Below are 15,811 nucleotides of genomic sequence, written 5' to 3'. Positions count from 1 at the left end.
GCTTTGTCTTTGTCTATTTCTCATAAAGTGATTTAGTTTATTTGCTTTCATATCAATAATTGTCGGCAATTGCATATATCAGATTTTCAATTAATACTAAAAGTCCTGAGAGCAAGAGAAAGCAAGAAAAGTTAGAAAAATGAAGAAAAAGCAGGCGTATATAAAGATCGAGAAGAAAGGATGAGTCGATTTCTTATAGTGCAGCAAGGTAAGAAGAATGTAAATTTCATGCTTATACATTCATTTCTTTCTATTTCTTAGTGAAGAAATTGTAAAGAGAAATGTAGATTCGTATATAAATGTAAAATTTTAAATTTGTTTTCTTTTATGATTCTCTTTTGATTTTTCTGCTAGATTTTTTTTCAGATGTTTTCTGAATCGATTCTCTGCTCAGTACATAAGAAACTTATTAAAAAACTACGTTTATTTTAACATTAAATTACAAATTCATTTTTAATATCAACGTTAACACTAAAATTTATATTTATAGTTAAGTATTTCATTTATTTCATCCGTTACACGATAAGTATAAATGAAAGATCTTATCATTTCCAAGAAGTTAGAATGAAATCTTTTCAATTGTTAAAACTAAGTATTAACGAAGTAAAATAGATTAAAAATTGTAATTTATTTAAAATAACTATTATTAATTTGAAAATAAAAATTAAGCTCTATAATATAGGACTACAATATAATGTAATACTTTTTAAAAATTGATTTTTAATCATAATACAATTATAGAGAAGAAAATCCTTATATTTGAAAAATATTCAATTTTCGTTTATACATTTAATCAAATTTTTGTTTTGATAAATCTATATGGTAATTATATTTTTAATTATATATGTGCGCAATTTTTATGATAAATAATCATAACAAAGGATTTTGTATTATTAAAAGTATTATTTTTGTCCAGTACCATAATTTTTACATACATTTGTATGATAATAAATATAAACATTTTTAGTTTGTTATTGTATTGTATAAAAAGGCACGATAAACTTGTTCAATGTGTACTTTTTAAAAAAATTTTATCTGTCACATCTAACGCTTATAATACAGATAGAATTGTTATAAAATTTTTTGCATACTGAAAAAAAGTATAAAGGTTAAAAATTTATATAAATTAATTTTTATTATTATTTCAATCATAATTTATTATAATGGTTATTATTTATCTTAAAATATATTTTAACGAATAATTTCAAATAAATTGTAAATAAAACTACTTGATAACATAATAAAAAATATAAAAATTAAAAAAAATAAAAATATAAATGATAAAATTAATGAATATTCTTATAAATGTACAAACACTATTTGTGTCAATATTGATGTATATATATATATATATATATATATATATATATATATATATATATATATATATATATACATACTTTAAGAATTACTATAAATTAATACCTATCCATTTTCAGTAAAAAAAAATATATAAATTATTTCCTTACACAACATTTTGTTAATAATTTCTATATTATAAAACACATTGAAATATATTATAATAATAATAATCTATTCTGCCTAAATTAATATATTTTAATATGTTCAATGTAATGATTGTAATATTTTCATTACACTATAACATGTTTTACCTTTTTCATGGAATGCTTAGTGAATAATATAATTGTAGTTTGAGGAATTAAGATATATCTGTATTTAAACACGTATGATGAAAATTCTAAAGTTATTTTGAAATTGTAGAAACTAATTCTTTAATTAATGAAAAATTACTGGGATAATTTCATATTATTGCCTTACATGAAATTTAATTTACTTATGAATACAATACATAAATTTCTTTCTTAAACATAATAAATATTTTAATACATTTTTAAACATCAATTGCTAACGCACTAAAAGAATTGAATTACAAATCATATACGAGTCGTATACAATAATAGTTAATGCATAGATTCAAGTAACAATTTAAGTAACAATATTTTTATCATTTAGAATAATTTATGAAGGAAATTTCAATTTAAATATGGATTGAAAATTAATTTTGAACAATCAATAAGCGAAAAACTTCATTATATTCATGCTTAACCCTTAAGCAAATAATAATTTTTTTCATTACCCATTATACAATAAGTCATTATATAATATATATTTTAATGGCTTTCAAATTTTAAGATGCATTAACAATAGTATGATAATATATAATTCATCATTATACATTGATTTTAAGGAATAATAAAAAATATTATATTACTTATAAAATTACATTTATTTTAAGACATTCATTTGGGTTTTGAAATATTTTTTAATATTTTCATATAGTTTATAATTAGTGATATATAGTTTTGAATCATGGATATTATCTCTTTTTGTGTTATTCTGTTGATTCATTATTATCTTTATTAAGTAATACAATACATTCGATATATAATAGTTAAGTATATAATTATGTAAATTTTCTGTTTTATAATATATCAAAATAATTTATAATTATAATTTAAGTATACATTCTTAGGTGTAAATTAAGAAAAGTAGAAGAGCTACTACTACAGGGTTCTTTTTTTCTTCATACAATTATAATATTCTCTCTTTCTCTCTCTCTCTCTCTCTCTCTCTCTCTCTCTCTCTCTATATATATATATATATATATATATATATATATATATATTTCTGCTTTTCTATTCAGTTAATAAATAAAAATAGTATTTATGTCATAAATACTGCTAAATAAAAATAAAATTTTTTATAAATAACTTATTTCAGTTTCATATCTGAGATTTCAATAGATAGATAAAAGATCTCTTAAAAATGTATAGATTTTACTTTAGACAGAATATAGCATTTTATATGCAGTTAGTAGTGCAGTATTGCGAATTAAGATAAGTAAATTATATTTATATAAATTATATTTTAAAAAATTGTCGATGGATGATATATAGTTAATTTTGATATATAGCTGAGACTAATAAATTTCAATTTTAGCTTTAATATTCAATATTTTTTTATTTTTCATATAGAATAGTATAAAAATTATTGAACGATGTTGGATTTGGCCCCAATCCAATGTCTATGGAAACCCTTGCGACTCTCTTTAAATATCTTAGTACAAGGTCGAATAAAAAGTATTACGTGCCCTTTATTTTGCAAACTTGTAATTTTGAATTAAGTTATTGAAATATCGCTAACTTATGATTTATAACTTATGATGAGTATAGAATGCAAATAGTTTTATATTTATAATTGTTATTACTTGTATATTTTAATTCCGTTATTAGAAAAATTAAATAAACCAATATATAATGAAAAAAATTTAAATAAAAAAATTAATCAATAGACAAGTTCATTAATTTTACAAATATGTTAGAAGTATAATTAATTAAGAATCCAATAAAAAAAAGAGCACAAAAAGTAATAATAAAATACAAATCATTAATTTTGTCCTTAATAATAATATTATTATTATTATAAGCCTGTGAAAAGTTTTGAAATTTTTTTTTTACTTTAATTTTATTTTTAAATAATATATATTAAAATATAACAGTTGCTGACAATTTATTTTACTTATTCATACTTATGACGTATTTATTGTTGATATTATCATATTATTGCAGCATTATCTTTAACATTCTTATAATTTTTAAGACTTTTATAATGAAAACTGTATTTGTAATATCTTAAGATTTTTACACTCTGTAGATAATTGTTATTATCTTCTATTACACAACTTTAAGTAAATAACGACACAAAACCCAAAAATTCTGTTTTAATATGTCATATGTATGTAATAGATACTTTATTTTTATAGATTTTATTCATAGTTTCGAAAAATCTGAGACTTTAGTATTTCTTATCAGCATTAAAATTAATGTGAAAAAACAAATATAATGAATCTTGTATTTCCTTCTTTTCACGTTGGTTTACGTCTCATAATTAATTTTATATCACTTACATGCAACTTTCTTGTTTCTTTTTATTGTATATTGAGGTTTATGAACATATTAACTCATTCAATTCATGTCTATGATTTTTTTTCTCTTTTTGCTTACTTAAAAAATATTTTTATTTTTTTTAATGTTCACATAAAATTGCATGAAGTTATTTGTCTATTAAATTTACATAATAAAGGCATACACAATTCATTAATTAAACAATAATCTTATAATTATAATATTACATATGAAGCTCATTTAACATAAAATGATCAGGAATCATGAAAAGTAAAACAATCACTAAAACAATTTTTTTAATTCATGATATGTATTAATATTATATGTATTATATTTCATGTCATATTAATTTTACATCAATTTATATTATTTTGAACCGAGACAATATTGCATTTCATTTAGTTCTATTATTTTTTTGTTCCGTAGCTTTAAATATAAACATAAATTGTAAACGGAACTATAAATTTGATTGTATTATAAACAAATTTAATCGCAATATATTTTATTTATTGCAATCATTAAAATATTGTTATCATAATATTTCGATTTTACGTTATATTATTAATATTATATTCATATTGTATTAAATTATATTGTTATGCGATATTGATGCAAACTTATATCTGAATATTATTTTATAGAATTTGGAATTCAAACTATATTCCCAAGTAAAATGTAATTTCATAATTAAAAAAAAAAATTTATTCATAGGATAAAATAATTAGTTTTTTTTTTTAAATTTATGTATTGAAAAATATTATTTCTAGAATTATGAGTCAATATGCAAATAATCATCCAGATATAATATATTATATACAGTATGAGTTTTACAATAATCTTGAAACTTCTCATGTTTGTTCAAAGTAATGTTATTAAGTTAATACTTTTAAAATTTTGTTCACGTTTGCATCATATTTACGTCTTTCCATAAATTTTAATCTATATTTTCTCTCTTGTCATGGAATTATTGTCAAGTTTGATTCACTTCCTCTGATTTCTGCAATTTCTACTGTTTCTATGAATCTTCATTAGCTTCCTGCTCAGTTATGAGTGCTGTTGAGTTTCTTGAAATTTCTTTGTCTCATCTTTAACAATTTTCGAATAATTATGTCAGACAAATTTTCTCATGACTAGAGATAAAAGCTATTGAAAATTTAGTATACCTAATTATGAGTCTCTTATTGAGATCTCATTAATTCTATTAATAAATTTTCTAAACTAAATTGACTTTCGTAAAAAAAAATTTAAATATATTCTTTCGGAAAAACTAAGACAGACCTTGATGAATTTTAGTTACTAAAATTGAATGTTTATTTTTCGTTTTTATAAAGTTGGAAGCTGAAATTATTTATATGCACATATATATATTTATAATTTCAGAATACAAACATACACATTTTATGAATAAATATGTATACAATTCATAAATATTGTATTTGTCTGAAAGTGACAATAAAATATTTCGTCAATCATCATACGTCATTTAGCAATAATTAATGTTAATTTAAATTAGTATTTAATACTATTGATAATTATTATTAATGCATATTTTTTTAACAAAATGCTATCTATATTTTAAAAATAAATAAACGATGAATTTTTAATAGAATATATGTTTAGAAATATCATATAAATTAAAAATTTAGAATTTTCTCGATTAAATTGCATTGTGATGAGATACTAAAATATTTCAAATAAAAGAATACTAACCATAACAAACGACATATAAAACTCCTATATTTTTTTATTACTTAATAAAATAAAACAAAAGGTTATTCAAGTTTAGTTTAATATATTTATATTAAAATGTAGGTTAACGAAGAAAGCTTTAGTAGTATAATACACCCCTTGTCTATAGGTGGAGATTAAAATTAAATAAATTAATAATTTTATTGTAATTTATATTTGATGATACTGGTAGTTTGACATTAGACATAACATTTTTTTTTTAGATAAGAATACGTATAACATAATTACTTTATATACTAAGTATACATAAAGCAAAAACAAAAAAATTGTTGACTGTTTAGTAGTTACTATATAAATATGTCAGTTTCAAATGTGAATATTAAATAGAATTACAATAATTTTTAGTTTTACAAAAAAAAAAAAAAAAAAAATAGTAAATTGAAGCCTATATTCTTATCCTAAAACAATATTGTTTTAGAATTTTTAGTTACAACGCCTAAGCTTAATTCACCGTATTATGTCGTCTTTTTATATAGCGTTTGAAAGAACTGAAAAAAAAATGAGAGCGAGAGAGCGAATATCTTTCAATATTAAGGAACTCAATATAATATCATAATGTAGTATTTTATAATTGATTAGTGTGCATTACATTTTGATGTTACTAATACAAATTATTAGTGTCACCTATGATAATTAGACTTTTTATTTAATTATACATAAAAGAATAGCGGCTTTTATTTGATTATGATTAAAAAATATAATTTATTATAGATTTATTCAATAGTTGTACAACATAAAATTATCTCATATATTTAACTCAAATTCTAGAATAGAATACTTTAAATGCTCTTTATTTAAGTAAGGTTAAAATTATTTTTATAAAAATATGAATGACGTTGTTTCGTCAATAATTTGAAAAACATTGGGGTTGCTATGTAATAAAATTCAATTCTAGTATCGCGATAGTGCTGTATCTAGTTTAATACGTGTAATGAGATTGCTTGAGTACGGTTAACGTCAGTTGAGTATGGATGACGCGTTGTCGATGACGCCTGATGCAGTTACAGAGTTTACGTGCTTGACTACAGATTTCGGAAAGATCGAACAAAAATATCAGAATAAGTGTATAAGAATATTCTGCAAATACATTTTGAATTGAAACGAACTTGATCATTGAATAAGACAAATGATGCAAACTTCTTATATTCATAAGAGGTCATGCTTGTTACGCACATGGCAATATTCGTAATAAGTTACTAAATCAAGTACATCGCTTTCTTCGACCTTATAATGACTCGTCACGTCGCAATTGCTACATTAGGCCTGTCTTCATCCTTACTGACAAAATCTGATTATAACTTGACGCACTTGTAAAGAGATACTACTAAAGAGATAACTAATGTTTATGTAGCAAATGGAAGACATTATCATACGTTGGTTGCTTGTACTTTTGCTACAAGCAACTTAATCTATTTGTTTAATGATCGTATATAACCGTAAGTAGCTTAGAATGTATATGGCTGGTTTTGATTTTTATAATATTTCTTCTAATTAGTTCGAAAACTGAAAAACTTATTTATAATTTTAAAATAATAATAATTTTAACATTAGAGAATTTAAAAAAAAATTATTGTGGCATTTAGGTAGTAGTAGTTGTTCCGTAAAAGGCTTTTTTCTATGACTATATGAGTAGTTCTATCGGCTACTCCATTGCTTTATTGCTATCACTACTTCCTAATTGTTTAATCTTAATTCAAGTATTCCTAATTCAAGACCAAATTTATCATCCAATTTTACAAGCTCATTACGCTTCTTCATATTTTTACGTACAATGCGAGGCTGAGCTAATCGGTAGAAATCTCTTCGTTCTGCCTTTCCTTCCTAATATCTCGCCTCTTTATTCTTTCTTCCTTTTTCCCCCTCTCTTTTTCTGCCCTTACCATTGTATAAGGCTTCAATTCAAAGAAATAAAAAATATAAGATACAATATATTTTAATATGTATATATTAACGATCATAAAGAGAAATGAACAAGCTTTTAATATTGCTAGTACGTACAATAATTAGTACGAATATTACTGCTCGTAATCTATATTGTGTTAATCTATATATTGCTTATCTATATAGTGATTAGTTATTATTATTTCATTCAAATGACTAAAAAATCACATAATTTAAATTACACGTACTTACAAATATTTCTTTCGCACCAATAATATATACTCAACAATGTACTCGTAAGATTGAGTCGAATTCAAGCTCAAGAGTTAAGAAAGAGAAAAAAATTACGTAATTTCGAACAATGAAAACTTCATTACCATAATAATATCCAAGATACATAGCGCAGACAGCATCTTAGCCTTAGCGGCTCTATTCCAGAGATGTGAAAATTCGCAAATACTTGCGCTCTGCCATCTGTTATCCTTATACGCGGCGCAGCGGTTGCAGTAGCGGCATGTGAGCTGCAAACTGAACGATCACGCTTGCGCATACGAGCTTCGTTTAAGCCGGAGGCCGAAGAACATATTAATTACGAATGATGTCTTGGGCTTTACTGTAACAGCCTCCTGAAAATTTGCATAACGTTGCGTGCGCCGACTGAAGAGCTTATACGCGCCTCCTCCTACTCTCATTTGTGTTTCTGCACCATAGCTAATAACCATTTATTTGGGACGTTGAGTTTCAGAATATCGTGATACTACATGCGTACCCTAGCTATATACCCTGAAAAATTAGACAGAATTTTGTATTCCCCTAAGATGGAGTTTTACGATAGTGTGACTCTTCCCCTTTATTTAGGATTATTTCTCGAGTTCTTAAGTGCAGGATTTGCAAAGGAAATTATAAGTTTGTAGGCTAGATTGTCGCGCTTAAAGTATTCTTAAAAGCTCTTCTTACCTTATGGGAAGCCAAATGTAATTTAGCAAATGGAACCAAATAACGAATTTTTAAAATTATTAATGTAATAATTAATAAAGAACAAATTAAAAGTGTATTAATGTTACTTGTCTCTTAATTGGGGCTGATAATAAAATATACTTTTTATCAAACTTTAGTTGAACAAGTACAATTGCAATCGATAAAGCTACTATCATGTGATACAATTGTTGTATTTATAAATATGAAAACTAATAAATTATAAAAATGACAAATAAGATGAGAGATTAAAACGTTATATGTATTATATTATATCTTTAAATTGGCCCAGTTAATATTGAAGACACGATGATATAAAAGAATAAGTATATATTAACCCTAGATTGTTTTCCATTAAATTATATACTCGGACTTTGTAATTAATGAGATCATTAATTTGCACTTATCGCTTCGCATGACATAGTCGGGATTAATTACTCAAACTAGATTTAAAGCATCATTAAATTCAATCAATTTGGTCATCTCGTATATGAGAGCACGTAATTTATCTCCTAGTATTGAGTAGGAAAATCACTATTTAATGTAAGTTCAATTGATCTTTCATCTTCTTTATTAAAAGCCACAAATACCATAGATCGTAATTTTATATATAGATAATTTTTCCGATGAAACGGTAATTACATACAGATCTGTAGATTTGTTAATAAATTTTAGGTTTATTCTAGAAATTTTTCACATTTACAGTGTAATTTTCATATGAAAATATTTCGATTAAAGCTAATTATACTTATTAGCTTTATACTTACAAAACGATAATATATGTTCGGTTTTATTTTACACGCAATAATACGTAATTATATAACTAAAATAATTTAATATTTAATAGTAACAAATATTATTATTGAACAGAAATATAAGTATATTTTACAATATCAAAATATGTGTAATATAATTACATTTTAATTAATTACTCGACTTATTTTTACGATCTTAATGATTAATAATTAATTGATATGTAATAAAAGTGAACTACTCGGCATTACAAAAAAAAAAAAAAACGTTTATAATAAATAATAAATTGCAGCAATAATTACAATTATTATATTTTTTACAATTGTACAAAAATCCTGCTGATATATCCACCTAATTAATTGCAATACATTAATTTAACACTATTTTATTTGAAAATATATCGCATTGTCTAATCAATTTCTGATAATACAATTTTTATTTTATTTATTGAAATATTATGTATTGATAATTTAATTTCACAAAAAACAAAACAAAAATATGGTAGGCTACATTTATAACTGTTTTTATTGATTATTATTGTTTATTTGTTATTTTAATATCTGAATTTAATATAAAAAATCTTTTATTAGCCTTCTTATGGTATATCTAAATTTTCAATATATTTTGCTAATTGTTTCGGATGCTGTAAAAATAAAAATTTTATTAAAAATTAAATTAGAAAAATTACTTAATTAAATTATTAGAGGAACTTAATAATATAAAACATATTCATTTTGAATATAGAATATAAATGATTAATATATTAATGAAATATATTAATGAAGTAATAATAAAATGATAATAGAATATAAAAAAAAAAAAATAAATAAAAATAATTGATTGAAATATATTTCTTAAGTAAAATTTATTAATTGCATTACACCGAAATTATTAAGTATTTATATTATTCTAGTATTTAATTATACTTTATTTCGATATTTTTCTATCCATATTTAATTTATTAATCTCATATTTACCGCAATACAATATTTCATATAAATAGAATTCATAATAAAAATTGTATTAAAATGGATGAAAATAATATTAGTACATAAGATTTGAAATATAATATATTTTGATGTATTTTATAAATATATTAACAGAGCATATATAAGCATATATCGTCTATAAAAATTTAGAGATTGAGTTAAATCGAGTTAAATGTAGTCAGTTAAATATCTCCTATAATTCTAGAGCTTATTAAAGAAGATAATTATAATAGAATAATAGCATTAAATAATCCAAGTCACATATTATATGTTATATTATCCTATATTATATTTTATATTCATGTAAATGTAGTATCTTTTAAAATGTACAAAAGTGTTCTTCTTAATTCGTGAATTAAATTAGTATTATTTCAAAAGATTTATAAACGTAGAATTACGCACACTTTTCATAAATTTATTTATTTAGATTTTATATAATCATTTTTTTATAAATATATATATTACTGTTGTATAGAATTGTATCTCTTTATGTGTATGCATCTATTGAAATATGTATTACACATTTGCATGATGCATGAAAAGAATAAAAAAGCATAAAAAAATAATTATTTCAATTTAAAGTATATGTTTGAATTTATTTTAATTAATGATAAAATACCTGCACATACATACAAGTGAAAAAGAAAATTAGTAATTATTCACAGTACAGTACGTAAATAAAGACAAATATATAATACTTTATTAAAAATTAATACTGAATAATTAATAAATTATAAAAAATAAATAAATACTTATTGATGCAAAAATTATGATTTTGTTTATTATACAAACATTATTATAATAAATAAATGTGACTTGCAAAAGAATATTTAATCAATTTAAAATTTACTGATATAAGAAATGGGAGGGTATAAATACAATAGTAAAGAAAATTTTTATTTTATTTATTTAAATAGATATAATTTTGATTATATATATGATATTTTAAAAGACGTATATTAAATCATAAATTTACTATTAAAATTTACGAGAAACTAAATATTCTAAATTATTACATAATATAGTATTGGATCATTATTAAATTACTTATGCAGTTCATTTTTTAATAAAATTTTGTCCTGTTTCTAATTTTTTATCTTTTAATTTATTAAAAGAACATCTATATTAGTAGTATATACTTTGTAAGAAATAATTTCGCATTTTTATTTCATATAAAGTTTATATCACATTTCGTTATTTTGCAAAATATTAAGAAAAGTACAAGCGTTCTACAGCGATAGTTCACACAAAACTCATGCCCGCACTAAAACTTGATACTGACGGAATTGTCAGATGGACTTTTATTACATATATGCATGCAAATACAGTTTCACATTATATTCGAGAAGTTTAGCAGCATATTTTTAACTTTAACATGATAAAAGGATCAAAGTTTTGGTATATATTGGAAATATTTTCGTTGGAATTGGTAAAATAACTTTCTTAGAGACATGTACATTTTTAAACAGAAATATAAAAATGCTGAATAAATAGAACAAGCATATTTGCAAATATCTGCAATTTATTATTCAAAATGGAATCATTTACAAATTTAAAAAAAAATCATGAAATTAGCTTAATTTTTATTTATGTATTTTATTCTTAATACTAAAATCGAGTATTATAGTCTTGCAGGTAGATTATTCTTTAAATTGTAAATAATTATCATGTAATGCATGTTAGTAAAGTATAAATATTGTATGTCATACACATAAATTATCATTCCTACAAATTACTTATGAACTTTTAAGTTTAAAGACTATACGTTTATTATACGATATGATATTAAATCCAAATTTTATTATCACGATTACCTCAAAACTCGATGAATATCAAATTAATATTCATTATAATTGCAAAAAAAAAATGTATTTTTTACAAACAATTAGTATCCTATAAAACAACAATGAATGAAAATTAAATATATTTTTATTTATAAATAGTAAATAATTTATTATTTTCCGATTGACGGATGTTGAATGAATGAATTTTATTATATTTTTCTTCTATTCCGTTATTCGCAGATTTTTCTGTTTAAATAAGTATTAATCTGCTAATATAATATCTTATACTTTCTAAAACACGAAATTTCCTTAAAAAATTTTACATGAAAAAATTAAATATATATTAAGTATATATTTCAACAAAAAATTGTTTAAATAATACATAAAAAATTTAATTTTATCAATTGAAATAGTAAAGGTTTCCATATTCTTCATTGAAAATTATCATTTAAATTATTATTTATAATTTGTACATCAATATTTGAAATTAAAGGCCTTGGATTCCACAATTAATATCTACTAATAAGATTATAACAAAAATTAAAAGAATATCAATATTATAAATATTAACATACTAAAGTATGCACAATTTCAAAATTTACACTTACAGCTGTATATAATAATAATAATAATAATAATAATAATAATAATAATAATAATAATGTTCTACTCACATTTTTTACAATTATATATATACTTTTAAAATATATATCAAAAAAATATTACATTAATATATTAATTCTCATTACTCAAAATATGACTTTATAAAACTTATAACAATATGCATTTTTAATAAATAAATTTCCTGTATTGATTCCTGAAAATTAGATTTATTAATGCTACACGGTACAATCTTAGCTAATTATTAAGTAATTTTACAAATATTTTGCTCGTATATTTCAGTTTATAAATATAAAAATTACAATTCATTTTATATTGGTCAATTTGATGTTTATAAATTAAAGAACTAATAAACTGTAAAATTTTAGTTCTTTAAATATTAAATTACTGAAATTAAAAGCATGTTCCAATAACATTAGTAAAAACAATAAATTCCTATTTACAAATAAATTAATTTAAAAATAAATAATATTTCGTAGAATTTAGTTAGTCAATGTAAATTTTATATTTATTTATTTTTTATATAACATCGAATCATACATGCAAGCACTGTTTTCCCAATTAATAATAACATGGTTAATATTAGTTATTAAGTAAATCAACCTCTTAGCTAACTTATAGTTAAGACTTATAAATATTATTAATATATTAATATTATCTATATTAATATATTGAATCATAAACAAATATTTATGTTAATTAATAAATATGATAAAATTAATTAATATCTTTACGACTAACTCATTTGACCTTAGCGATTTCAAAAATAATTTCAGAAATAATTTTATGATAATTTTATAAATATTTGTATAAAAAATCAATTAAAAATATTACGTTTTGGTTGAAGAAACTATTAAAACACGTAGTTTTTAATGAAAAAAAGGGAATTACTACTATTTCATGAAACCTTGGTGTACTTTTCGGTAAATTAAAAATTGTTATAAAAAGTTAATTAGATATTTGGACAGCCTAGAAGGTAAAATAGAATTATAATGGCAGTTTAGTAAAAAGTAATAAATTAAAATAATTTTTGAACAAGTATTAAGAAAAATTAAAATAAGCTCAGATCAACTTGTACACGATGAAAAATCTTTGTATTACAGACGAAATTGAAAATTAACTCATTTTTGCAAACTTTTAACTTTTTAGATTGAATTTTATGTAAATGTTATTATATTCCTATTTATTATGAATTTTATTACTAAAAATCTTTATAACTCATAGAAGATACAAAGTTTTAATGAAATATTTAAAAGTTATTAAGCCTCATATTTCATATTTTTCATGTTTTTAGTTATTCTGTTATTGCTTGATTTCATTTCTATTATGTATTACAGATATTTTTTAGCACTTATTTATGGATTATTTATTTAATAATTTATTGAATTTATATCAGGGCTGCATATCCATTAAAATAAGGGAATATATTTACAATAAAGTTCATGGCTACAATGTAACTGTTAGCGAGAGATAACGTTGTCTGCTTTAGTATCTTATATATTCATTACAAGGCATACAAATTTTTAATAATCGACTGTACTGTAGAATAAATTATAAGTATTGAATAAATTGAAGAAGAAATTATTGAACAGTAGCAATCATTCTAGTAATGACACATATAAAAATATTTGATTAATTCTAAAAAAAAATATTAATGAATTGTCATTAGCATATTATTCAGATTACGTGCAATATTTATATTTCTGTTTATTTGAAACTGGAAAAATTTTTTACAATATTTTGTACATGTATTTTACAATAAATATACTCAGAGTTTCTTCAAATCGTAATCAAGAAAGAGCATATACGTATATTTCACGATATCAGAAATAGATTTTGTTTATAAATAAAGTGAATTGAAATGTTATGAATATCTCACCTGGATCCAGTAAGGCAAATAAAAACCAGTGCAGGCGAGTATCGATGCCAGAGTGGATAGGATAACCCAAACGATGCACAGCCCTGACATTTCATCGACTTTGTCGCTCTTAATGTGCAACTCTGATTTTCTTCTTACGCCCCTTTTATATTCAGATACATTTTTTATTCGCGCTATTAGTAACTATTCGGATTCCATTTTTTTTTAAACATTGTCCCATCGTTACTTTCTTCTAATCCGTTTAAATTTCACTAAGAAATAAAATATGAGTAAGAAAAATTGATATATAATAAAACTATTTTTATATCGATACATACAAAATGAAATATAATTATATAGTGTAAATAATTTACATGCTTGTAAGAACTAATTTGAGACTTTAACAAAGATGATAAATATAAATACAAGTGATTCTAATTGAAGGAATTTATATAAATGTTAATGAGTACTTAAGGGTTTTTAGTAATAACATCTCATTATATATGGCCTTACAAAATTCTTAAAGTTACAAATTTAATTTACATCAGAATCTTAAATTTTGATGTCTATATATATATATATATATATATTATTAACTTTTATTCAAATGATAGATTGACAAATTTAATGAAAATTTGTTGTACATTTCTACATGTCTTTATAATATCTTAGCAAAAATTAAATATTATAAGCACCGATAATTTCATTCTCAAATCTAAAATATGTAATTAATAAATCATGTTCTAAAAAAATTGGTATGCACAATCCATCGTATAGTTATATAATTTATAAATACAAATTATAATAATGAATTACCATTAGGTATTAAAACTATAAAAATGTTTCAAAATGTAAATAAAAATATTGTTCACGCTTAGAATCCCTACCACTAATAATAATAATAATAATAATAATAATAATAATAATAATAATAATAATAATAATAATAATGACTTTTTTTTACGAAATGAAAAAGTATAAACGAGCACTCGGTAAGTTCACTTCAAAGCACGATTCTTCACGTTTAAAGACTTTGGTTCACTAAAAGAAGTCGAGCTAGATGCACATCCGCAGAGTCGCGTGCGTACACAGCTATACACTTTGGGAATCGTGGGGAAAGACGAAAATAAACTTCTTGGATGGGGAACGAAACGACCGCCTCAATGCTACACTCGCTCATACATGTACGTGTTTGCGCATTTGTGTTTTTAACTCAAGTGCGTACGCCTGACGTTATTCCTTTCTTCGATAAATGAAGACCGCGAAGCCTACTGT

The 15,811-nt window shown here is 22.2% G+C and overlaps 1 protein-coding gene across 1 annotated transcript in view; it reads right to left on the bottom strand.

Moving 5' to 3' along the window:
• The window catches only part of LOC105359161 (lipoma HMGIC fusion partner), a 39,341-nt gene extending 24,539 nt beyond the window's left edge, over positions 1–14,802 (bottom strand). The window contains exon 1 of the mRNA XM_011495664.1: positions 14,558–14,802. Within this exon, the coding sequence (XP_011493966.1) occupies positions 14,558–14,647 (90 nt within the window). The 5' untranslated portion in view covers positions 14,648–14,802. The remainder of the gene's footprint in view (positions 1–14,557) is intronic.
• Positions 14,803–15,811: the final 1,009 nt, after the last annotated feature.

This window comes from Ceratosolen solmsi, unplaced genomic scaffold (genome assembly GCF_000503995.2).
Source record: "Ceratosolen solmsi marchali unplaced genomic scaffold, CerSol_1.0 scaffold11, whole genome shotgun sequence".
Classification (NCBI taxonomy): Eukaryota; Metazoa; Arthropoda; class Insecta; order Hymenoptera; family Agaonidae; genus Ceratosolen; species Ceratosolen solmsi.
Note: the sequence above shows the minus strand (reverse complement) of the source record. Positions and strands in the feature narration are given on the sequence as shown.